This window comes from Doryrhamphus excisus, chromosome 21, assembly GCF_030265055.1.
Source record: "Doryrhamphus excisus isolate RoL2022-K1 chromosome 21, RoL_Dexc_1.0, whole genome shotgun sequence".
NCBI classification, from domain to species: domain Eukaryota; kingdom Metazoa; phylum Chordata; class Actinopteri; order Syngnathiformes; family Syngnathidae; genus Doryrhamphus; species Doryrhamphus excisus.
The window spans coordinates 8,459,658-8,486,729 of NC_080486.1; the positions used below are offsets into that span (position 1 = coordinate 8,459,658).

The 27,072-nt window shown below is 38.4% G+C and overlaps 2 protein-coding genes across 3 annotated transcripts in view; both read right to left on the bottom strand.

Annotated features, from left to right (window-relative positions):
* The window catches only part of bmp6 (bone morphogenetic protein 6), a 39,429-nt gene extending 29,228 nt beyond the window's left edge, over positions 1-10,201 (bottom strand). Inside the window, exon 1 of the mRNA XM_058060302.1 lies at positions 9,390-10,201. Coding sequence (XP_057916285.1) covers positions 9,390-9,798 — 409 coding nt within the window. The 5' untranslated portion in view covers positions 9,799-10,201. The remainder of the gene's footprint in view (positions 1-9,389) is intronic.
* Positions 1-27,072, bottom strand: part of zgc:101569 (uncharacterized protein LOC449822 homolog) — a 41,137-nt gene that overhangs the window by 13,781 nt on the left and 284 nt on the right. The window contains exons 2-8 of one of the 2 annotated variants that reach the window (XR_009120562.1): positions 26,560-26,724; positions 24,498-24,595; positions 23,983-24,127; positions 14,968-15,117; positions 14,532-14,647; positions 14,295-14,403; positions 12,241-12,348 (exon numbers count right to left, since the gene is read on the bottom strand). Coding sequence is in view for 1 of the 2 variants with exons in the window: in XM_058060303.1 (XP_057916286.1) it covers positions 14,296-14,403; positions 14,532-14,647; positions 14,968-15,117; positions 23,983-24,127; positions 24,498-24,595; positions 26,560-26,724 (782 nt within the window). In the remaining variant the exon portion in view is untranslated. Of the gene's footprint in view, positions 1-12,240; positions 12,349-13,045; positions 14,404-14,531; positions 14,648-14,967; positions 15,118-23,982; positions 24,128-24,497; positions 24,596-26,559; positions 26,725-27,072 lie in introns of those variants that run through there. The other variant, XM_058060303.1, reaches the window with a different exon arrangement.

The following is a 27,072-nucleotide window of genomic DNA, read 5'->3' on the forward strand; positions in this document are numbered from 1 at the left end:
GCAATTTTGGAATTTCAAACCTGCATACAGATAAAGCCGTACAGAGAAAATAAATGTAAATAAAAGAGAAGAGAAAATCAGAGCGCAGCAAATTCCTCCATGCCTGCACCAACGGGTGATAAATGGCGGCTAATCAGATGTTCCACTAGGGGTTATCAGCTCTCCTCAATCGATCGCTCGCAGCCGGGAGTGTGTCACGTCTCAACTCCTCCCTCTCGTGCCGCTATCATTCCAGGCTGGAATGTCCGAAGTAAAAGACTTGACAGGAGAAGGAAGAAGGGGGGGAAAAAAAAAAAAGAAGAAGCATGCCGTGGAGGATTATCTCGGCTCTGATCGCGATGGGCATCTTGTGAAGTGGGAGAGTTATGGCGTGAGAGGGGGAGATAGCATCAGGCTGGGTGTGGGCGTGTGTGGTAAAATGTGTGTGTCCAGTCTCTACATGACCATTTAGTAGGAAACGGTACAGGGTTTACTGACCTAAACAGTTACTATGGTAACCATTATGTCATTGTGTGGTCATATCACCTCGTACTTCGGTACATGACAAAAAAATAAAATAAATTAAAATTAAAAAAACTATATTAGGAAAGCAGGAAGCGATCGATGCCATGTTTGTACCCATTATGTCATTGTATGGTCATATCACCTTGTACTTCGGTACGTGACAAATAAAATAAAATAAAATAAAATAAAATAAAATAAAATAAAATAAAATAAAATAAAATAAAATAAAATAAAATAAAATAAAATAAAATAAAATAAAATAAAATAAAATAAAATAAAATAAAATAAAATAAAATAAAATAAAATAAAATAAAATAAAATAAAATAAAATAAAATAAAATAAAATAAAATAAAATAAAATAAAATAAAATAAAATAAAATAAAATAAAATAAAATAAAATAAAATAAAATAAAATAAAATAAAATAAAATAAAATAAAATAAAATAAAATAAAATAAAATAAAATAAAATAAAATAAAATAAAATAAAATAAAATAAAATAAAATAAAATAAAATAAAATAAAATAAAATAAAATAAAATAAAATAAAATAAAATAAAATAAAATAAAATAAAATAAAATTTAAATTTTAATTTAAAAAACTATATTAGTAAAGCAGGACATTACTATGGTACCCATTATGTCATTGTATGGTCATATCACCTCGTATTTCGGTACGTGACAAAAATAAAACAAAAAAAAAAAAACTTAAATTATATTGGGAAAGCAGGAAGTGAACAAATGTAACAGTTACTGATTGTAAAAGTACCAGATGGAGGGGTAGGATTTAATAAGCTTTGCTTCTTCCTACTCCTTTTGGACATGTGGAACTGTGAACTGATTATGTGATGCATTCAATTGTAATCTGAGAAAATGGGGAATACATATATCTAAATATATTGAAACCCAAACCAAAATGTGGGCCTCATATTTCAGCAACACTTATTAGTTCAATAATCTTATTATTAGTGCAGTATATTGCACTGATTGGTTCTGTTACTGATTAACCTATGGCCGCCAAGGGCCGCTGAACTCATTCATTCATTCATTCATTTTTGACCAATTATTGCGGGGGTTGCTGGAGCCTATCCCAGCTGTCTTCGGGCGAGAGGCGGGGTTCATTCATGTTCACGTTCGTTCCGACTCAACAGCTCACCAACTAGTGCTGTGTATCGATCATGAACCAAACGGCCGGCGGACTGAACAGGTATTTTATGGGCGGTTTATACGTTCGCAAAAAAAAAGAACTAGTTCTTTTGACCCGTTCGTTCACGAATACCACACCACTACTCAGAATCAAAACATGGCGGCGACCGTGGAAACAAGTTTCAGTGAGTCCGGCAAGAACGAAAGATGGTGCAACAGAGTATCCAAAGTATGGGAATACTTCACGCCAGTATGGGCTATGTCACCTCAATGGAGATTTTTATTTTTTTATATATCAAATTTATTTGTATGATGTAATAATTCCTTTTGTCAGCCATTGCAGCCCTAATGAGTTTATTGAAAATGGTATGGCATGAAATGCAATGCATTCATATTTTAAATTGCGTGCAAAGTTGCTGGATGTTAATTCCGTCTTGTGCACTTAATTAAAACTACATTAGGAGATTTCCTCCAGCCACAGCGGCTTTGACCTGGCAGTAATAATTAAAAACCCCGACGGTTAAATGGATAGACACAGTTACAGCACTCGAACAGTAAAAAAAAAGCCAGGAAGCCTTAACCTTTAAGCGGCTTTAAAGCGGATCAAAACAGGTCAGACGGCCTTGGTCCTTTCCTCAAGTGAGCTTTTCCTCATCTTATGATGCCTGAGCTGAAGTAAAACCACTTCCTTTCACAAAGCCTCGGCATGATCAAATAATTAGTTGGCTTCCATCAAAGAGTCAATTGTTTGATGCAGAAAAGCAGCTTTTTGGGGAGGGGGGGGGGGGGGACAAGGAAGAAAATCGCTTTTAAACACTTCCACAAGACCACCCGTCACTTTACCTCATGTTAGTGTAAACAGCATTAGGAATGTTTTACATAAGATCTTCAGGCATATAAACTTCCTTTCGAGATGGGTGAGAACGACGGCATAAGGGAACAGCGTGCCTCGTCCGTTGACATCATCAGATATGACTTCGTACTCACAAGCTTACTTGATGTTGATTAATAGCTTAGCATAAACAAATAATGCACCGCGTTGAATTACTATTTGTTTGGCTTGTTCTGATTCTCAGGATTCCTAAAAGCACACAGAAGAGCTTCAATAAACAAACGGTACAGAGTCTGAACCAAAGTTGTTCAGATTTTAAGATGTGTAGCAAAGCCCATGAACAACTTGGTGGGAGATATTTATGCTCATAGAGAGGCTCGAGTGACAGAACATCATGAAGGACGAAGCAGCACTAATGCTAGACTCCTAAATGGACTCCTAGCATCATTGCCGCAACTTGGATCGAGCCATTACATTCCAGTGGATTCCAATAGGTGGATTGTTTGTGACATTTGGTTCCATTTGGTGGACGAAGATTTTAAACATTTTGAAGTTTTCTTGCCGCGAAACTCAATTTTTGCCGCCGTTACGGGCCACTATGACACCAGGCGCCACAGCAAATTGCATTGGCCCGAACTGGCACCAACTGGCGCCGGCCCAGTGGACTCCTAGCAATAGCAATTGGATTCATAATGATATCAATATTCAAATATATATATATATATCAATATATTCAAAATGTTTATAATCTTTGTCATGCCGATTACTTGATGCAACGAAGTGGCGCAACGAAGATTTAAAACATTTTTAAAGTTTTCTTGCCGCCAATCTCAATTTTTGCTGCCACTACGAGCCACCACGAGCCAGTTGGGAGGCAGTTTGAGCCACTGCACGCCACTAGGCACCTTATTGGTGACACTAGGCGCCACAGCAAAATGTATTGGCGCAAAAACTGGCACCAACTGGCACCAGCCCAGTGGACTCCTAGCAATAGCAATTGGATTCATAATGATATCAATATTCATATATATATATATTTAAAATGTTTAAAATCTTTGTCGCGCCACTTGCATCAAGCAATTGGCACGACGAAGATTGTAAACATTTTGATGTTTTCTTGCCGCCAAAAATTTTTGCCACCGTTACGAGTCACCAGGAGCCAGTTGGGAGGCAAATTGCATTGGCGTGAACTGGCACCAACTGGCGCCGGCCCAGTGGACTCCTAGCATAAAGTCATCACAGTTGAACGCAAATGACAGCAGGACCCTGAAACCAAAGCCAGTTTCTGTGCAACCTTGACTTGTTGGAACCACAAAAACCAGACCTGATGGGAGGAAAAAAAACGCCGTCTATTATCGTGCCACGGTAGTAAGTCAGTGCTTGTTAATTGGGTGAGTGTTGACGGATTTTGTTTTTTAACATCAACAGCAGACTTGTAAGGATTTCCTGCACATAAACAATGACTCATGTGGCCGTGATAAGACAGAAGCAGTAAAACAAAAAACAAAAAAAGTCATGCATGCATGCTTAGACCACAAGAAAACACAATGGACATCCAACAAGTCCGGGCAAGCCCTAAAACTGCGGTGACCAGTGAGAGGTGCCCCCGCCGTGCATTGAGGACATGTCGGGAGCTGCAGTGTGTCACGCGGCATGAGTCACACACGGTGTCACGGTGGACGGAGTGGAAAGCAGGACGTCCACAAGGCAAACAGTGATGAATGCGCTATTCTAGGAATGAAGATGAAAAAGAACCTGGAAAAATATGCTTCTGGTCTCCCAATTAGGAGTTTTCCACTACTTGTTGAAAACCAAGTGATGAAAGTGACTTAACAAGAGGTCTATACATGACTCGTGCGTGGTTTTTTTTTTGTTTTTTTTTTGGGGGGGGGGGTGTAGAGAGTGCTTTCCCAACATGACATTCTAATCGTGTGCTACTGTTAAGAACATGCAAACTCCACACAGAGATGGCCGAGGTTGGAATTGAACCCTGGTCTCCTAGCTGTGAGGTCTGCGCGCTAACCGCCCTGAAAAAAATTTTTGGGGAAAAAAAACTTCTTTCTCAGGTTTTGCTACAGTTCTTGCTGAATAGGTGCAGATTCTGGAAGAACTAGAAAGGTTATTGTGTGTAGCTGCTCTATAGGAGTCCACAACTCAATACAATACAATGAGATAAAAATTCACATAATCCCTTTTTAAAAAATATTACAATATTCATTCATTCATTTTCGACCGCTTTTTCCTGGAGTGCTGGAGCCTATCCCAGCTGTCTTCAGGCGAGAGGCGGGGTACACCCTGGACTGGTCGCCAGCCAATCACAAGGCACATATAGACAAACAACCATTCACACTCACATTCATACCTGGCTGTCAATCATATCACTCCAAGCCAAAGTTTGAAGACGATATGACAAAGTACGTTTTTTTTGTTGTTTTCGTTATAAATTTGTGACTTTCTTTCTTGATGATATTTTTTCTCGTAAATTTACGACTTCATTATTGTAAAGGTACTACTTTTTTTCCCCCCCGTAATTTTCGGACTCTCATAAATTGATGACTAGCAAGCAATGCAAAGGTCTTTTTTTATACTACAAAAGTAGTACTGTGATATAGCAGGTATTTTCTTTTTCAAATTGATATCACTATTTTGTTAAATAATGGTTATTTCAAGCATCCTAAAAGGACTTTTTAATGATGTTAGTTACTTTGTTCCACAAAAATACTGTTCTGGTGGTGGATAAGTCAGGTTTAGGGTTACTCTGCATTACTTTGCATTACTCTGCATTTTTTTCACAGCTAATAGAATGTGAACATTTGAGCAGGATATTTAATTTATTTATTTAATTAATTAAATATTTTTTGTTAATTAATTAATTAAATAAATAAATATTTTTTGTTTTACTAATTAATTAAATAATTGATTTGTTTTATTAATTAATTAATTTATTGATTCATTTATTTATTGATTTATTTTTATTTAATAACATAATTTAATTAGTTTTTTATGGGTTTTTTTTGTAAATTTAAAGCTGGATGTTAAAGCTTTATTTATCCAAATGCAACACTTAATAATAATCTTTAACTACAAGAAAATCAAAAAAAATATCGCCTTGTTAACAATATCGTGACTTGCCAATACACACCCCTAGTTATTAGTATTATTCATGTTATTATACTTTATTGATATGGGCAGATCATTTAGAAATATCCATTTTTATTAACCTGTGCATGCGTTTGTGGTTTATGTTTTCAGGGACTAATCAGGGACTTTCAGGGATTAATCGATGCATTGAAAAACGATTTTCTAGATTAATCGATTACATAAATAATTGTTTAACCCAACCCTAATTATTATTATTGAGTGACGATGATTTACTAGCAGAAATGATGGTCTTGGTTTTGCCTTCATGACGTCATGAAAACCGAAGTTGCCATTGATGAGCACAATGTGTGAGCCGCATCTATGAATCCATTTTAGTAATTATTCCTGCTTTGCCTCTAATTTCATTCGGTCCAAAGACTTCCTGACCACCCACAAGCTAAGCTACAAAGTCGGGGTAACAAAGTTGGCTTAACTGAAAGAGACACATTAAAATCTAATCTGAAGGCTTGATGACACACAGTAGTAGATTTATTGCAAAGGCTTTAATTAGAAATCTCCTCCTCCAGAAGATGCACGGGACAAGATTAATCATAGAGAAGGCCCAGATGTGCACCAGCAAACTTAAACCGACAACACTGGGATAGTTAAAACCTGTACAAACACACCACCACCGCTTCCATGTTTCAATACAACAACAACAACCTTCTGTTGGAAGATCTGCTTTACATCAGGTAAAGCTGCTTGGTGTGCTACTGGTGTATGGTACTAGTTAATGGTACTGGTGTATGGTACTGGTGTATGGTGTTTGGTACTGGTGTATAGTACTAGTGTATGGTACTGGTGTTTAGTACTAGTGTATGGTACTGGTGTTTAGTACTAGTGTATGGTACTGGTGTATGGTGTATGGTACTGGTGTTTAGTACTAGTGTATGGTACTGGTGTATGGTGTATGGTACTGGTGTTTAGTACTAGTGTATGGTACTGGTGTATGGTGTATGGTACTGGTGTTTAGTACTAGTGTATGGTGTGTACTAGTGTATGGTACTGGTGTATGGTACTAGTTAATGGTACTGGTGTATAGTACTAGTGTATGGTGTGTACTAGTGTATGGTACTAGTGTGTGGTGTATGGTACTAGTTAATGGTACGAGTGTATGGTAGTAGTTAATGGTGCTAGTGTATGGTACTAGTGTATGGTGTATGGTACTGGTGTATGGTAGTAGTTAATGGTACTGGTGTATAGTACTAGTGTATGGTGTGTACTAGTGTATGGTGTATGGTACTGGTGTACGGTACTAGTTAATGGTACTAGTGTATGGTGTGTACTAGTGTATGGTAGTAGTAAATGGTACAGGTGTATAGTACTAGTGTATGGTGTGTACTGGTGTATGGTGTGTACTAGTTTATGGTACTAGTGTATGGTGCTAGTGTGTGGTACTAGTGTGTGGTGTATGGTGTGTACTAGTGTGTAGTGTGTACTAGTGTATGGTACTAGTGTATGGTGCTAGTGTGTGGTACATGGTACTGGTGTATGTTGTGTACTAGTGTGTGGTGTGTACTAGTGTATGGTACTAGTGTATGGTACTGGTGTATGGTGCTAGTGTATGGCGCTAGTGTGTAGTGTATGGTACTGGTGTATGGTGTGTACTAGTGTGAGGTGTGTACTAGTGTATGGTGCTAGTGTATGGTGTGTACTAGTGTATGGTACTGTGTATGGTAATAGTGTTTGGTACTAGTGTGTGGTGTACGGTACTAGTTAATAGTACAGGTGTATGGTACTAGTGTATGGTACTAGTGTATGGTGAGTACTAGTGTGTGGTGTACGTTACTGGTGTACGGTACTAGTTAATGGTACTCGTGTATGGTACTAGTGTATGGTGTGTACTAGTGTATTGGTCAAAGGACCAATAAGTGCTCAAAAAAAGGGGGTACGGGGGGGTTCGTCTTCATGACAATGGAGTTCAGCTTACAAGGAGTCCAGACAATCCATCTGCTACTAAAGCCTCGTCGACCACCAGCGTCTGGATGATGTTTATCTTCAGATGCTCTGTTTGGAGTGTCCCAGTAAACACACTGGGAGCTGCTAATGGAAGGAAAGGATCTGGATCCGTTTGCGCTCTGCAAATGTTGGTGATGATTAAAAGTGTCCCGTTGGCAAATTAAAGACTGATCTGATTTGGCCAGGATGATATACTCAAGAAAAAAAAAAACGCCTGTCACTGCAATGGAGGTTATAAATTAGTACTAGCTGCAAGTAGCAGTAACCTGCTTTTGTGGGCTGCAATTAAGTATAAATATCCAGATTTCACATTCTTGGTCGGTTATATCATTTTTTTTTTTTGCTATCGACGACCATAATGTACCTAAGTAGACATCCTTTTCAACTTTCTTATGCTTCTTTGGGGGCCACTTTGAGGACATTCTGTGCATTAAAGATGCAATTAATGTACAGTAGGTGGATGAACCACCAACTTTAGCTTCCTGACCACCAAGCTGAAATGTTGTAGGAACGGCAACAGGTGGAGACGCAGGTGATTGTTGTACATTCTGCCATCTAGTGGAAGAGCACTCCATTGTTCTGTCCGCCAAAGACATTTATAGTCAATAAATTTATGACCCATTTTGTGAAATTGGATACTTTGTTGCGGGATACAGTAGTAATGGGAATCTTTGTGCTAAGCTACCTGAAGAATGACAACTTAGCTTTGTGTTATAACTGCAGGTGGCAAAGCAAATCGGCGTAATATGTAACAATCTCCATGAACCTGCACTATATAAACTTTATGGGTGAACTTCATTTGACCTCTAAAGCTTTGAATGCACATATGCAACCAGGCAATGTTTAAGTACAACTCGACCAAGACCAGCGGGCACTTCCTGTGTGTCAACCTCCTATTTCACGGTACGTGACAAAAATAAAATAAAAAAAACAACAAACTATATTATGGAAAGCAGGAAGTGAACAAATGCAACAGTTACTGATTGTAAAAGTACCAGATGGAGGGGTAGGATTTAATAAGCTTTGCTTCTTCCTACTCCTTTTGTATGGTCATATCACCTCATACTTCAGTACAGAAAAAAGAAAAAAAAACTACATTAGGAAAGCAGGAAGTGCACAAATGTAACAGTTACTGATTGTAAAATTACCAGATGGAGGGGTAGGATTTAATAAGCTTTGCTTCTTCCTACTCCTTTTGTATGGTCATATCACCCGTACTTCAGTACAGGACAAAAAATAAAAAAAATAAAAAAATAATTTAAAAAAACTTAAACTATATTAGGAAAGCAGGAAGTGAACAAATGTAACAGTTACTGATTGTAAAAGTACCAGATGAAGGGGCCGGATTTAATAAGCTTTGCTTCTTCCTACTCCTTTTGTAAGGTCATATCACCTCGTACTTCGGTACAGGACAAAAAATTATTTTTTTTATTTAAAAAAATTAAATTAAAAAAAATTTAAAAAATAAATAAATATACCTTAAACTATATTAGGAAAGCAGGAAGTGAACAAATGTAACTGTTACTGATTGTAAAAGTACCAGATGGAGGGGTAGGATTTAATAAGCTTTGCTTCTTCCTACTCCTTTTGGACATGTGGAACTGTGAACTGATTATGTGATGCATTCAATTGTAATCTGATGCATGTTCAAATGAAATAAAACCATTACCATTACCAAAATCTGCCAATGGTGAGGTAGACTGCACCCCCAAAAATCAGGATTCATAATACTGATGGAATAAAATATAAATAAAATACTACTCCGCCTCGTTACAACGCGCAATTACGCACAAAGCAAGCCGACTCACCCAAGTTAACGAAGCTCATCACCATGTCGGCGTCGTTGAGAAAGGCCGCTTCTTGATACGTGGCCAGCGGGGGGCTCCGGGTGGTCCGCACCGGCTCGTAAGGCTCCAACAAGGCATCCGCGTGGTTCACGTCCTCGCCGGTTATGGATATGGTGTTGTACAGGTCCAGCATGAAAAGCGGAGCCGAGTTGTACTTGGCGTGGGACAGATGCGGTCTGGGTCTGTGCGGCAGTCCCAGGATGGACAGGATCTCCTTCTGCATCTCCCTCCTTTCGTGCGTCCTGAGGCGCCGCTGGAGGAAGCCCGGGTGCGCTTGGCTGTCCGGCGAGAAGTGGCTCCACGCCGCCGAGGAGGTGAAGTCACAGGCGGCCAAGCACAACCCGACCAAGGCGAACCAACACAGCGTCATGGTTTTGGGCGCCTTGATCCTTCGGGTCGCTTTAAAAGACGTGCGTAAGAACGGTCACCAAACGTTACAGACGAGTCCTGAGATCAGAAGCGGACTTCTGGCACACTTCTTGCGTCAAGCCATTTGAAGTAGTCCCTCAAGAAAAACGCGCAAAACTGCAAAACTTTTCTGGTCGTCATTGCGGACTCCCGTAGCGGTGTTTGCAGCCTCGGGACAAAGTGCACCAAACTACGCGAGTGTCTTAGGAGATAAATATGCCACCAAAGAAACTCACAAGTGGAAAAATAAGTCCAAGGAAAGAAGCCATGACGCCTGGTTTACTCCACAAATACCCGAAAAAATACTTACATAAAGTGAAATCGCTTCCTACGCACACTGTGTCACTCTAAGCAGGTTGCACAGAATATCCTTACACACTGGTTTATAGGCGTGTGTGTATGTGTGTGTATGTGTGAAACCGCCCACCCCGTGCGCACTTAGAGAGGTGGAGCTCTTTGGATCCACAAGGATAACATCATATCTCCTTATATGTAAAAAATAAAATAAAATAATAATAATAATAATAATCTCCTTATTTGTGACGCCTAACAACAGGTTTACACACACTATATGGTTTTTATATAAATTGTTATATGATTTTTTTTATATATTATTTTTTAAATATTTTTTTAATTAATTTTAAATATTTTTTATTAATGTTTAAATAATTTTTAATTAATTTTAAATATTTTTATTAATGTTTACATTTTATTATTTTTTTTATATTTTTTATATTAATTGTATTAATAATATATTAATATATATATATTTTTTAATCACTAAATGGCAAGGTGGTGTTACTACACAGCTGGACGCAGCGTCCATCCAGGCAGTTCTCCAGTAGTAGTAGTAATAGTGCGACCCCTAAGGGCGGAGATAGGAACTGCAATGCAACGATGAACCACAGAATGTATATCCCATTGGGAAACCTTATGAGAGCACAGACCTCCACCAAGGCTAAACCATCTGGCCAGTCTGACATACCACTGCAGTGCTGTAGGTGGCAGATGTTTGCATTTTAGACCAGGGGTCCCTAACAGCCGGGGCGGGGACCTGTACCGGACCGTGGCGTATAAAGAAATAATCAATAATTTATTCACGACTCACAACTTAACATCACAACAAGATGGGACCATCTTGTCTCAAATCAGAAGACCCAAAAGACCCAAATCACACCGGTCCGTGATGTACAAAAGGTTAGGGACCCCTGTTTTAGACAATGTCCCAAATGCAAGCAGGAGGTTAGGTCATATAGCATCATCATGCTAACTACAACTATGATTCAAAAAGCTTCTGGATTATGCTCATGCATCCAAATCTACTCTGCAGGAACCAAAATCCTGCAAATGACTTCAAACAGAGTTCCCAATGGAAAAATACATTTTTTTTGTGTAATCACACAGACCAACTTCCTAAAAAAAACAATGTAGACTCCCATTGGACGTGGATCCAAGCAGGCGAAACGAAAATTACAATTCCATCACACAAATGATCATAAATTTATCAAATTTTGAGGAAAAATGTTTATGAAAAATGCGGCACGGCGGACGAGTGGTTAGCGCGCAGACCTCACAGCTAGGAGACCAGGGTTCAATCCCACCCTTGGCCATCTCTGTGTGGAGTTTGCGTGGGTTTTCTCCGGGTACTCCGGTTTCCTCCCACATATCCAAAAACATGCTAGGTTAATTAGCGACTCCAAATTGTCCATAGGTATGAATGTGAGTGTGAATGGTTGTTTGTCTATATGTGCCCTGTGATTGTATATAACAGTATAGTGTATAAAAATATTGTATATAACAATATAACAGTCACTAAAGTCATCATACAGCAACTTCACACTCAAATATACAAACATGTACCAATATGAATATTTAAAAAAACACCAACTTCTTAAAAGTTTTCCCATACTGTATTGCATCTGAGCAACTCATTCATTGGGGTGCTGCAATGACGTTAGCCCCTCTCTGGGCTCCTCAAATAAAGACACACATCATCAAAAGTATAAGATGCAGATGTATTTACTACACTAAAACGGTCTGAAAGTTTAATGAATGTTAAGGAATGTTTCCTCCCACATTCCAAAAACATGCTAGGTTAATTAGCGACTCCAAATTGTCCATAGGTATGAATGTGAGTGTGAATGGTTGTTTGTCTATATGTGCCCTGTGATTGGCTGGCGACCAGTCCAGGGTGTACCCCGCCTCCCGCCCCGAAGACAGCTGGGATAGGCTGCAGCACCCCCCGCGACCCTCGTGAGGAAAAAGCGGTAGAAAATGAATGAATGAATGTGTAAGAAAATGAATTCCATGTCTTCACTATTCCCGTGCAGTAGATCGGAAGTGAAAAATCCATTCTTCCAAACGCACCACCCACAACTCTTACGGACATTCCTTTTACCCGTACCTGTGTTATGTCTTCATGGTCCCAAATCAGATGGTGATGGTCCTGCATGGTGATAACGTCCCAAAGGATGTGTGCATCTGCTGCTACTGCCGCTGGAGTTTATCTTATCTGCGTGTGAGGAGTGACAGCTAGCATCAAAGCTGCTCATACACAACACACACACACACACACACACACACACACACTGGGTGGTTTCAGACACAAAATATGTACTTTATCTATGGATCTATGCACACAGAAACTGCAAACTACAAAACATCATGATACTTATGAAATACCCACAGCATTTTTATTTGACATTTCAAGTGGTAGCATAGCAGGCTATGTTATGTTGCGTGCGATGATGCAAGTCCCACCAAAGGCAGGAGGAAAAACGTTAAACAGAGCTTATGTGTTCTGTCATCACACCGTCTAGACGGGACACCTCCTTACACCTAATGGGCTCTTTGCCTGTCGGTGTGTCCGTCCATCCATCCATCTGTCAATCACTCTCACACATATGCAGCACTTTTTTCTCTCCATTCACCATCACGACCCTCTGTGAGATTTACATTTAGAGATATATGAATCCTATGAAAGATCGAAGGAGAAGTATTAGGGTTACTTTGGAACATAAGAGTTGCAAAATTAGGAGACTGAAAATAGAAAAGTCACAATTTTTTTCATCGTATAGAATGGCGCCAGTGTTAGAAATACTTCTGGTTGATGATGGAATAAACCAAGCAAAGAGTCATTTTAGTGTGTGTGGTTCTTTCACATTTAAATAACCCACATTACAGCGTTATTCTTTGAAAGACTGCGGCTTTATTCTTGCATTGTAATCTTTTTTTTTTTCTACTAATTACAGTTCGTAACATGTACATTATCCCACTACATTTGCTTCGGTGTGTGACAAAAAAAACAAAAAAAAACTAATAAAATTAAAAAATAAATAAAATCTATATTCGGAAAGCAGAAAGTTACTATGGTACCCATTATGTCATTGTATGGTCATATGACCTTGTACTTCGGTACGGGACAAAAAAATTAAATTAAATAATAAACATTTTTTAAACTATATTAGGAAAGCAGGAAGTGAACAAATGTAACAGTTACTGATTGTAAAAGTACCAGATGGAGGGGTAGGATTTAATAAGCTTTGCTTCTTCCTACTCCTTTTGGACATGTGGAACTGTGAACTGATTATGTGATGCATTCAATTGTAATCTGATGCATGTTCAAATGAAATCAAACCATTACCATGGTGGGACTAACAGGCAGTCATTCATATAAACATCATATTTGGTTGTTAATGGTCATTTATGTATCTCACTGTGGGCACCATTTTGCATCTTAACATATTACTTGTATAGAAAGTCACTATTAGTAACCTTTACAAGGTAGTATAAGACAACAGACTAGACCAGTGGCGGGGAAACTACAGCGCATGGGCCACATCAGGCCCACCAAGCGTCTTCATCCGGCCCACCAGGCATTTCCAAATTTGTGTAGCTCGTACAAAAAAGCGATCCACAAAGCAACACAGCACATAAACACAACATGTGGGCATACAAATAAATATTTACGCATACCCATATATATTCCTGCCGCAAGGCATGCAGGGTAACTTGTGGTTACTCTCTCAACATTTTGCAATGTTTGTCGCGAAATTTGCTGAAGTCGTCAGAGAAGTAAACAAATAGGAGTGAACATATGTTTTATTGTTCATAGTTCATATTGTGGTTGCAGATGGACTACCCAGCATGTCTTGCGGTCATTTGGAAATAACTGTTTAAAGTTATGCTATGTTTAGCGCTTAGTTGTTGTGAATCACCCACGTAGTCGTACTTGTTGATTTATGTGATACAATAATTCCCTGTGATATGTTGTGTTTTTATTTTGTTGCACCGTGAGCAAGTATGTTGCTCTGTTTGATGGCCCCCTCCGCCAGATTTGATGAAGCCAATGCCGCCTGTGCGTCAAAAGGTGTGCCCAGCCGTGGACTAGACTAGACTAGACTGGACTAGACTAAGCTTCCTGCTATGTTAAAATAAGATATGATTGAAAAATGAAACCTTATGAAAATGTCCCTCCTCGTCCAACCCCGGTGGTGAATTTACTTGCCCCGGCGACGGCTTCGGACAAGATGACGGGTGCGCCGTTGTCCACCTCGTACTGCATGGCCTTGGTGGAAGGAAGGCAAAAAATAGGGCCAGCCCTTTAATTGACTAAATATGCTTGGAGCGTGAGTGTAATATATTATATAAAGAGATGAGACAAAGGAAGGTTTTAAATATGCAAATTAGCCGTACCCGCATGAAGGAGGGTGCGTCATAGCAGCTGTAGATAGCCGAGGAGCGGTCGGCCCTCAGGCACTGCTGCGGGAAGGAGCTGATCTGCTCGGCAAGCTGCAGGGCCGCCTGTAATCCTGTGGTTGCGACGCACAGGATGTAAAGGATGCGTGTAGCCAATGCAGCCATTCATAATACAGGAAATAAGACGCCGACCGCCGTCGGAGTAAAGAAAAAAATAATCCAAATAAAAAATAAAAAAAATCCCCAGTGAGCTTTTAAGCCAAGCCACTATGGCCACAAGAAAGACATCCACATGGCTTCTATGGAGTCCACTTGGATGACCTCCATGATGTCAATCGCTACTTTAGAGCTCTTCTTGTCATATAGCGGATCTTTGACTAGTATTTTAGCAGTAAAAATATAAATAAATAAATAAAAAAGTACAAGTGCCCACCTTGGCCATCAGGGACAACTCTGTTCGCTAGCCCGTAAGCGAGCGCTTCCTGTGCTCCGATGGGCCGCCCGGTCAGAATCAGGTCCAGAGCTCTGGACAAACCAATGAGCCGCGGGAGTCTCACCGTGCCCCCGTCAATCAAAGGAACTCCTGGAAGATCATACATACATAAATAATTAATTAAGTGTATACAAATCACTGAACTCAAGTTCTTGTTTTTTAATGCACAAGACTAGACACATGCAATCCAGAAAATGATCCAGAAAATGATGATGATGATGTAAATGTTACACTTGGGGGGGGGGGGGGGGGGGGGGGGGCTAAATAAATTGACAATAAAAGCACAAATACTGCGGACTTTAGAAAACGACAGATGGAATGATACAGCACTCTAGAAGAAGCAATGAAGCCTGTAAAATTAAATAATTCAAATTAAAAAAAAAAAAAAAAAAAAAAATCCAAATAAATCCCAAAAAATAAATATAACAATATAAATAAATATAAATAAATATAAATATAAATAAATATATATGAATATAAATATAACTATGTAATAACTATAATGATGGAAACTGTAATATTAATGATAATATAATAATGGTAATAATGATGAAGATTATAACAATAATAATAATGATAATAGTAATAATATTACAACGATAATAACAACAGGGGAAAACAAGACTGTAGCATGAACATGATTATAACGTGCAAAAAGGGGTAGGCATTTATAAGCTTTTGCTTCAGCCTACTCCTTTTGGGCTTGGGATCAGATAGTTGAACACAAAGGTAAATAATGGAAAGAAATACACTGTAATGTTTCATATATTTGCCCAAATAAAATTAAAAAAACATGTTATTTTTAGTAAAAATGGACTGTGGGCTCCGGCAGCAGAGCATTGTGTTCACATTGAATGGTGGGAAAAAAGGAAGGCCAGGTATCGCTTCCAAATACATAATCATATAATATACTGCTGCTAGTAATTGCGCTTACTGCTGTCAGGGGAGCAACATTTGAGAACAACTGCGCTCCTTAACTGCACCTCTGCTTTCTTTCCGCTCAAATTTGTTGTTCGGGGTCTCCGTGGACACATTTTGCAAAGACGACGGAGACTGAGGGCTGCACTGCAAGGTGTGCTGCATGTCTGGCATGTGGCCCGATATCTAAAGAGCACCAGCTGGAAGTGGTGGTGGTGTGTACACACACACACACACACACACACACACACACACACACACAGTTTCATACCACAATCCCTAAGTTCCTAAGAGTCGCCGCTTATTGAGAGCACATGTGTCAGGCGTGTTTTTATAACCCCAAAATCATCACACTGCCCTGCCCCCCCCTCCTATGTCATTCTGTGGCCAAACACTGTGATCCTATTCATACCAGCTCCGAGCCTCCTCCAAATCCTAATATGTAATACACTGGAATCAGGGGTGTAACGGAACATGCATATGGAATCTGATGGTTCGGAACGGTTCACTGATGTTCCGATTCCTCATGCAGAAGTGTTGTTTTAGGTTTAATAATTGTATTATTTACATCAAACCAACAGTAAAATATGGTGGTGGCAGTATGATGGTCTGGGGCTGTTTGGCTGCTTTCATTGCATTTTGTGTTTGGTTGTGACTCATATTTTTTATTTGTTTGATGTTGATGTTTTTACACCACTGTATTATAGAGTAAAAAACAAAATCAACACTTTTTCTACCAACTAGAACCTATCAACATCATGCACCCCCAAGTGTAGATGACGGGTTACACTCAGGTTTTTCTGCTCTAAGAGGCTTTGTGCTGCTCTTAATCCTAATGAGATCATCCCTTTGGAAGTGTTTAAGAATTGTATTATTTGCATAAAACCAACAGTAAAATATGGTGGTGGCAGTACGGCGGTCTGGGGCTATTTGGCTGCTTTCATTGCTTTTTGTGTTCATTTTGTGTTTTGTGACTTTTTATTTGTTTGATGATCTGAAACATTTAAGTGCGACAACCATGCAAAAAAAAAAAAACAATATCAACATTTTCAACATTTTTACATTACTGTATTATAGAGTATGTGCATCATGCATCCCCAAGTATAGATGACGGGTTACACTCAGGTTTTACTCCTCTAAGAGGCTTTGTGTTGCTCTTAATCCTAACAAGATCATCTATTTGGAAGAGTTATTTTAGGTTTAATAATTGTATTATTTACATCAAACCAACAGTAAAATATGGTGGTGGCAGTATGACGGTCTGGGGCTGTTTTCATTGCACTTTGTGTGCAGTTATGTTGTCATTGAGTCATATTTTTACTTTATTTGATGATCTGAAACATTTAAGTATGACAACCATGCAAAAATAAAACCAACACTTTTTCTACCAACTAGAACCTATAAACATCAAGCATCCCCAAGTGTAGATGACGGGTTACACTCAGGTTTTTCTGCTCTAAGAGGCTTTGTGCTGCTCTTCATCCTAACAAGATCATCCATTTGGAAGTGTTATTTTAGGTTTAAGAATTGTATTATTTACGTCAAACCAACAGTAAAATATGGTGGTGGCAGTATGGCGGTCTGGGGCTGTTTGGCTGCTTTCATTGCATTTTGTTCATTTTGTATTTTGTGACTTATATTTTTAATTTGTTTGATGATCTGAAACATTTAAGTGTGACAACCATGCAAAAACAAAACCAACACTTTTTCTACCAACTAGAACCTATCAACATCATGCACCCCCAAGTGTAGACGACGGGTTACACTCAGGTTTTTCTGCTCTAAGAGGCTTTGTGCTGCTCTTAATCCTATCAAGATGATCCATTTGGAAATGCATAGTTCTCACAGTTTTAAAAAATCGACACAAAGAGGTTATTTTTTTTGTCTGATGTGTCAAAAAGGCACCGTATTGGCATCTGACACATCTGAAATAGAGTCACTGCTTGGTGGAGCCCAGCGTTGAGTGCAAAAGGGTATCCCCCCCCTATCTTCTCTTTAATTCAAAGGAGGAAGGACAAGCAGACAGGAAGGAAACAGCAGCGAGAGAGAGATAAAGCGGGCCAGCTCGAGTGCGTCTGTCTTTGGTGCTGCTGTTGGCACCATCGTTATCAGCGAACGGAAGGATCCACGGCACCTCCACCCCTCGGCAGTCATTTTTTTTTTTCTCACTGATAGGACCGGTTCTCTGATGTGTCCTCTTTGCAGGAATGCACTCAGATGTTCTTTGCTCCTTTGTCCACCATGATGAGGGTAGAAAACTACTCAGAGGTTTGGACAGCATATGAAGGAATGTCGCCAAATCAGGTTATGTTATGCTTCCCGATCCCGATCATCCCGGTTTGAGACCAAGTAAAGCATTTCTCTAGTATTGTCCACTGAAATCAGTCAGTGTTTTCATTATGATTACTGCCATTATCCTTCATAGTAGGACATATCCTGTTACTTGTGGTAGGTCTACAAAGTCTATAGAGGTGTTCTGCTTTGCTGCTGGTCCTGCTGGCATCCCTAACCACATCAAAGTCAAAATCCCACCCCCCCGCTCTCCGCCGTGAGGGTAATGCGATTAAAGTTTGATGTGGATTAACAATTTCCGGACAACTCCAGACTAAATGGCCGGAAGCGTTTTAAAAAAAAAAAAATGCTGACTTTGAAATCAAGTCAGGACTGTCAGTTGCTGTGCAGATGATAATCTCAACTGGAGTTAACTTTTGGACTGAACCAACACCAGGGATAGTAGCCATTTAATGAGGAACAAAAAGTGACAATGTGAACGCGACACCACTGTTAAATACTTGCAATGCCGATTGTTCACTGGCAATTTTGAAGAGGATTTTGAATAAAATATATAAAAATTTTAAATTTTATAAAATGTATAAATATATAAAATGTATAAAATTTTATAAAATGAAATTTTTTTGGTTAATTGCTGGGATTTATTTAAAAAGTTGAAGTTCTGTAAGAATTTTTTTTTTAATTGTTAGGCAATTTTGAGATTTTTTTTCTAAAAAAATATCGAGAAAGGGTGTAAATTAATATTTTATTCACAAAAAAATTCAAATAAAAAAATTAATTTTCAGCCAAAAATGTTTCCAAAATTGCAATGAAACTTTTTATGCCATTTAAAAGAAGCTCTATTATTTTTTCCCCACTTTTCTGACCTATAAATCTAGTTAGAATGTTGTATTCTTGTGTTGGAAGTGAGGCCTGACAAAAGTTTGGGGGGGGGGGGGAATAACTGAGAACCACTGTTAAATATTTGCAATGCGGATTGTTCACTGGCAATTTTGAAGAAAATTTTGAATCAATTTTTTGGGGGGTTAATTGGTAGGATTTATTTATTTATTGCTTATTTAAAAAGGTGAAGTTCTTTTTTTTTTTTTTAAAGAAAAACTTTTTTTAATTGTTAATAAAAATCCTAGACAATTTTGAGATTTTTTTTCTAAAAAAATATTAAGAGTGAGAATTAATATTTTAGTCACAAAAAATTCAAATAAAAACTTGAAAATGTTGTAATTTTCAGCTAAAAAATATTCCCAAAATTGCAATGAAACTTTTTATGCCATTTAAAAGAGGATCTATTTTTTCCTTTTTTTTTTACTTATAAATCTAGTTATAATGTTGTATTCCTGTGTTAAACAATGCCAAGGTTTCAGATAAAGAGGATTGCACATTTGGAAGTGAGCCCTGACAAAAGTTTGGGATGCTCCGTTTCTGAGTTTTTTTCCAACACTGTCTCACTGTGATGTCACAGTGACTTCCTTGTATGAGCGGTCCAGGATGCAAGCTCTGAAGCTGGACTATCCGCCAAATTGTTGCCGAAGTCCGATGGCTTGTTGAAGCGTTGAAGCGTGAGCTGTAAGTAACAATTTCCAAGTGCCTGTCTAACTGTGTTTATTTTGTGTAGCATTATATAGTGTGCATACAGGAGGCATTACAAACTCCTGCAAAAAAAAAAAAACTACCATTAACTCCCAACCAAAGGGGGGTATGCTGGAATCTATCCCAACCGACTTTGGATGCCTCGTTGCTTTGACGATCTGTTTTCAATTTTTAGATTGCTTTTTTTGACAGGAAAATGTCCGCCCCACCCCCCCGGTACCTATGCTCAAGTTCCTGATCCTCTCCAGTTGAAGTTCCAAAAACAAGCGCTGGTTTTGAAGTGGCATGATGTGATCACTGGGCTATGTCACACTATTTCAAAAACGCACGGCACATGTCCCGACGCGCCCAAAGTTACGTCAGCTTTCTTCCGCCGTTTAACACGTGGCTTCTTCTCTGGCAAACATCTAACAAAGTCAGAGCGAGTAGGTCAGCGGTGTCACATGAGTATGGTGCAGCAGATCTCAAACACCCTCATTTTTTTTTGCTTTGAACCAGCTATTATTGTGATGTTTGACTTCCTGTTCAAGTCCCTGAAATAGCTTCAGGAATCGGGCAAGGGTGCGTTGGTGGTTTTTATTTCGGTGAGCAAGCGTCGGGACACTACCGCTAGACTACTGTGACGCAACCTTCTCATTTCCTCCTCGGCCAGGCGGAGGGGCCCCGAGAGAGGAAGCCACAAGCCGGGCTGGCCAATCACGTGCCAGAAAGCTGTCGGATCCTTGTGGTCAGCGTCGGGCCACATCAGAGTGAAGCCGACAAGACTTTTTTTTTTTTTTTTTAAACAGGGATTCCCTCCAGCTGCTACCATCCATGCCCAACCCAAAAATGGTAACAAGCATTAAAAAGGAATCATCACACAAAAATACTGGAGCTTTAAATAACAGCAGAGCATTATGTTTGATGTAAAGGGGCAGGGAAGTTTGGTTTCACTGTGGGGGGGGGGGTACCTTTCAAAGTATGTATTGTGTCTTTTTACTCTCGCCACAGCACCACAGTAAAATCCTTATTCAAAGTAGTCATTAAAAAAAATGAGTTTTCACAACTGGTCCAAACATGGGAAAAAAAAACCCAAACTAAATCAACCCCTTGGAAAAGTGGAATTTTCTGCCATTTTTGTGTCCTGGTAGTCCCCAATGAGAGTCTGTACTAGAGTTTTGACAAAACAGGGACTCATAGGTCAACAGAAGAAACAATACAAGCAATTGATGTTTGCTAAATACAAGGATGAAGAGTCTTGAACCAGTCATGATGTGCTATACATATCACTATATTGACACTTACTATGGTACCCATTATGTCATTGTATGGTCATATCACCTCGTACTTCAGTACGTGACAAAAAATTTAATTTAATTTAATTTAATTTAATTTAATTTACTTTAATTTACTTTAATTTACTTTAATTTAATTTAATTTAATTTAATTTAATTTAATTTAATTTAATTTAATTTTATTTAATTTTATTTAATTTTATTTAATTTTATTTAATTTTATTTAATTTTATTTAATTTTATTTAATTTTATTTAATTTTATTTTAATTGATTTTAATTTAATTTAAAAAAAAACTTAAACTATATTAGGAAAGCAGGAAGTGAACAAATGAAACAGTTACTGATTGTAAAAGTACCAGATGGAGGGGTAGGATTTAATAAGCTTTGCTTCTTACTACTCCTTTTGGACATGTGGAACCGTGAACTGATTATGTGATGCATTCAATTGTAATCTGATGCATGTTCAAATGAAATGAAACCATTACCATTACCAACATATCTGCTCCTTTCCACTTCCTGTTCCTGTCTACTTGAAGAACCGGGGCACTTGCAAGCCTAGACTAGACTCATTTATGAATGGTGAATCTGATGGGTCTCACGAATGTAGTGAGTCGGGTAGGCGGACCTTCATGTGCGAGTTTCTCAGGTGAAACATTGATCATTGAATCCTACATCGGCGTCCATATTGGATGCGACGAGGGAACGGGGAATTACAATCCCACAAGATATAGGCTGAATAAATAACTTTTGATTGTATTCAGAACTGTACAAACACAATTTAGCCACTTGGTTTATTACTGGGCTGCACGGCTACTGAGTGGTTAGCATGCAGGCCTCACAGCTAGGAAACCCGAGTTCAATTCCACCCTTTGGACATCTCTGTGTGGAGTTTGCATGTTCTCCCCGTGCATGCGTGGGTTTTTCTCCGGGTACTCCGGTTTCCTCCCACATTCCAAACATGCTAGGTTAATTGGCGACTCCAAATTGTCCATAGGTATGAACGTGAGTGTGAATGGTTGTTTGTCTATATGTGCCCTGTGATTGTATATAACAGTATAGTGTATAAAAATATTGTATATAACAATATAACAGTCACTAAAGTCATCATACAGCAACTTCACACTCAAATATACAAACATGTACCAATATGAATATAAAAAAAAACAACTCAGGTTTTCCCATACTGTATTGCATCTGAGCAACGCATTCATTGGGGTGCTGCAATGACGTTAGCCCCTCTCTGGGCTCCTCAAATAAATACACACATCATCAAAAGTATAAGATGCAGATGTATTTACTACACTAAAACGGTCTGAAAGTTTAATGAATGTTGAGGAATGTTTCCTCCCACATTCCAAAAACATGCTAGGTTAATTGGCGACTCTAAAATTGTCCATAGGTATGAATGTGAGTGTGAATGGTTGTTTGTCTATATGTGCCCTGTGATTGGCTGGTGACCAGTCCAGGGTGTTCACCTCTTACCAGAAGACAGCTGGGATAGGCTCCAGCACCCCTGCGACCCTCGTGAGGATAAGCGTGAATGAATGAATGAAATGTATATTAATGTGGATTCCCTCCCAGAATGGACCGGTTCTCTTATAGAAAATTCCAACCAAAAACAGGCTTCACTACACATTTTAAAACAAATCTGCCACCAGACTTTTGATCGGATATGCGAGTCCACCCGATATTTGCAGCAGTTGCCATAAAGTAGCAACAGTAAACAAGCCACTTATGATTCAAATGATTTATGATTTTATCATCAAAAGCGCAGATTTGAAGACTTTCTCATTAAAAACCGGCGGTTGTGATATTGTTAAAAATGAAAAATGCGTCCGTAGACAGAAACACAGCCAGGATGCTCCCCTGTCAAATTACAGGCCTCTTGTCGATAAGCCCTTTATGTTTACATTCTAAATCCGGCACTGCCAGTAAAATTATAGTACTAAGAGTTATATTTACACACACCCTGTTCATATTTTAAGTACTCTCTCAGCATGTCAGCCGTATGAGAAATGCTGTAAGAGCCCAGCAGGAGCCACTGCAGTTACAGCGGAGAATTTACTTAAAAAAGGCAACCCGATAAAATGTTGTTTATGAGGAAACCGAACCACATAAATAAGATGCTAGCCCTCGTTTGGCCTCGCAGTCAAGTCAGTAGCTTCCTGTTCGACTTATCAAGAGGTCACGGTCGCAGACAGGCAAACAGACAAACAGACAAGACAGAACCGAGGTGATAAAACGACACAGCAGAAAAGTACAAACAATGTCAGTCAGCTTCCTGGCAAAATGTATTCTTGGGCGACAATGGCCAAATTAATAAAAGAAGAAAAGAAAAGAAAAGAAAAGAAAAGAAAAGAAAAGAAAAGAAGAGAAAAGAAAAGTTCAATTCAATTCAATTCAATTCAATTCAATTCAATAAAATAAAATAAAATAAAATAAAATAAAATAAAATAAAATAAAATAAAATAAAATAAAAACAATATTATAGATTCCATTAGCCTAACCCTAACCCTAAATTAAATTAAATTAAAAACAATATTATAGATTCCATTAGCCTAACCCTAACCCTAAATTAAATTAAATTAAAAACAATATTATAGATTCCATTAGTCTCACCCTAACTCTAAATTAAATTAAATTAAAAACAATATTATAGATTCCATTAGTCTAACCCTAAATTAAACTAAATTAAAAACAATATTATAGATTCCATTAGTCTAACTCTAAATTAAATTAAAAACAATATTATAGATTCCATTAGCCTAACCCTAAATTAAATTAAATTAAATTAAATTAAATCAAAATTATAGATTCCATTAAAAACCCTTCTCGGTGTGATACATAGAATGGAAGTTAGTGTCCAAATGAAATGAAACGTACCAAACCGACGACAGAACACCCCCATGATGGCGCCCTCCTCCACCACACGTAGATCAGCCAGCAGGGCCAGCTCTAGACCTCCGGCCACGGCAAAACCGCTGACTGCTGCTATCAGCGGCTTGGAGAACTCCAAACGAGAGGGACCCTGGAGACCACGACCAGATTAGGACATGCTAATATTTCATATTTCATGTTTCAATGAGTACAGGTTGATGGGGGACAAAGAAGTCCAATTAAAAACAGTGGTTCTAAATTATTTATTAAACTAGCTCCTGGTTAAGGGGCTCAGGAAATACTTGCAACCATAGCACGAAGACACTGATACTGAAAGCCCCCCCCCCCACATGCTTCTTACACCTCTTCCCGCCCCACAAAGATTTTGAACAACTTTTTATATATAAATATCCACCAGATGGCATTGCTTTTTGCCCATTCAAAGCATGCAGTAAAACATCATTCCGACTTCCAGTGTTGGGTACCAAAATACAATTCTAGCCCCACCCCCCAGTACTCACCAGTGGCCCAGGACCCTTGGTGACATCTTGCTCCAATTTGAGAGAGGCCGTGTGATTGGCCAGCTCTTTCAGATCATATCCAGCACAGAAGTTGCCTCCTGTAGGGGACCACAGAATTACAATCTATGACACATGCAAAGTCCTAAAGACCTAAATCCTAATTTAGAAGGGTGTAGGGGTGACCTAAAGAAGGGTGTGCAGAAGAAAGGACAGAATTTTACTGCAATATTATTGTATATACTGTATTATTGTTGAGTATGTTGTTCTTCGACATTACGAGTGGATAGTACTGTCGCGACATATTAATAATAATATTATATAATAATTAATTAATTAATAATAACAAAACAAAACTCACCTAATCTAATCCAACTAAATAAAAATAAAAATAAAAATAAAAATAAAAATAAAAATAAAAATAAAAATAAAAATAAAAATAAAAATAAAAATAAAAATAAAAATAAAAATAAAAATAAAAATAAAAATAAAAATAAAAATAAAAATAAAAATAAAAATAAAAATAAAATAAATTAGAAAATAAAATAACATTACATTACATTACATTAAATTAATGTAATAATAATATTAAATAATAATAAATTAATTAATAATAACAAAACTAATCTAATCTAAATTAGAAGGGTGTAGGGGTGACCTAAAGGAGGGTGTGCATAAGAAAGGACAGAATTTGACTGAAATATTATAGTACATTCTGTATTATTGTTGAGTATGTTGTTCTGAGTGGATAGTACTGTCGCGACACAGCAGTCTTGACATCTAGATTGGACCTGACCGCAAACACCCGCAGAAATCTGAGCTCACCCCCCCCCCCCCCAAAACCACCGCAAATATGCAGCGGAATACCTGGAGAAAGCAATTTTTTTTAAAAAGGGGGAGAGAAAACTATTGGTGCTAATTTGAACAAAATTGATTCCTTATGTTGCAAACCCAGGGAAGGGGGGGGTCCTTGCTTGTCATGCAGGCTGCTCATCAACACACAAGTCAGTCATCCTGCTTACATAAATGTCCATAAGGACCATTGGAGCGCTATTCTTTAGTCTGACATCCTGCTGAGTGCTAAAACCTTGTCAGAGGTGCTAATCGTTCTCCCGGCTCGCTCTGGAGGCCACTTCAGTGTGGAGACAGTTGATCCAGGTTGAAGGCATTATATCCACTCAGGCATTCAGTGGATGTGATGATTATTTTCAGAGGTATTAAGAAGCATGACATGATCCTGGCTCTGTGCAGCTGATACAGTGCAGGCCACTTCACGTCAAGTGTGTGTGTGTGTGTGTGTGTGTGTGTGTGTGTGTGTGTGTGTGTGAGAGAGAGAAGTGCAGCGACATCTACTGACTGAATGGAGCAATGGCAGAGAAAAGAAAACTGCCATAACTTGATAGTCAATGTTAAAAAAAGCCTGAAAAAGTAATCTTACATTCAGGGTCTTGAGATTTACATAAGCAAATCAGAGCTTTTCTTCCTGTCACTCACACACATTCTAATCTAAATTAAATATAAAAAATAATAAAAAATAAAATAAAATTTAAAAAATAATAAAATAAAACAAAATTAAATTATATTAGAAAGGCAGGAAATGAACAAATGTAACAGTTACTGATTGTAAAAGTACCAGATGGATGGGTAGGATTTAATAAGCTTTGCTTCTTCCTACTCCTTTTGTAAGGTCATATCACCTCGTACTTCGGTACAGGACAAAAAAATAAAATACAAAAAAATAAAAAAAACCTTAAACTATATTAGGAAAGCAGGAAGTGAACAAATATAACAGTTAGTGATTGTAAAAGTACCAGATGGAGGGGTAGGATTTAATATGCTTTGCTTCTTCCTACTCCTTTTGTATGGTCATATCACCTTGTACTTTGGTACAGGACAAAAAATAAAAAACCTTAAACTATATTAGGAAAGCAGGAAGTGAACAAATGTAACAGTTACTGATTGTAAAAGTACCAAATGATCAGTGAACTGATTATGTGATGCATTCAATTGTAATCTGATGCATGTTCAAATGAAATAAAACCATTACCATTATCATTAATCCTACCTATCCCATGCAGGACAGCCACGTTCAAGGCTGGGTCCTTCTCAAAGGCCTCCAACTCCTCCAGCAGACGCCTTGCCGTCTCCTGGTTGACCGCGTTACGCACCTCGGGGCGGTTTATAGCCACGCTTACCACAGAGGCCTTGCGCTCTGAGACCACAGCCTGTCCTGCATTGAATGACAACACAATGAGAAAGACAAGGAGAGGTGGACGCACATGCAGTCATTTAAAAACCACACAATGATGGGTCTAAATTATCTTCATGTGCATAATAACAAGGGGGAAAATAAAATTGCTTCAAAACAGGATTTACTTTGGGGTCAAAGTGGCAAAGCAAACTGTATTTACAAAAAATGGACTGCGGGGGGCAGCGACACCCACTGTTGCCTACCTACTAAGCAATGGCTGCGTTCCATTTAGCTTCGTGGCGGCATAGTTTCCTTCCGAGTTAAATGGCGGCTCTTACAGAAATGTACAATACAATTCAACAAATACTTGACCGTTGCTTATTGTGT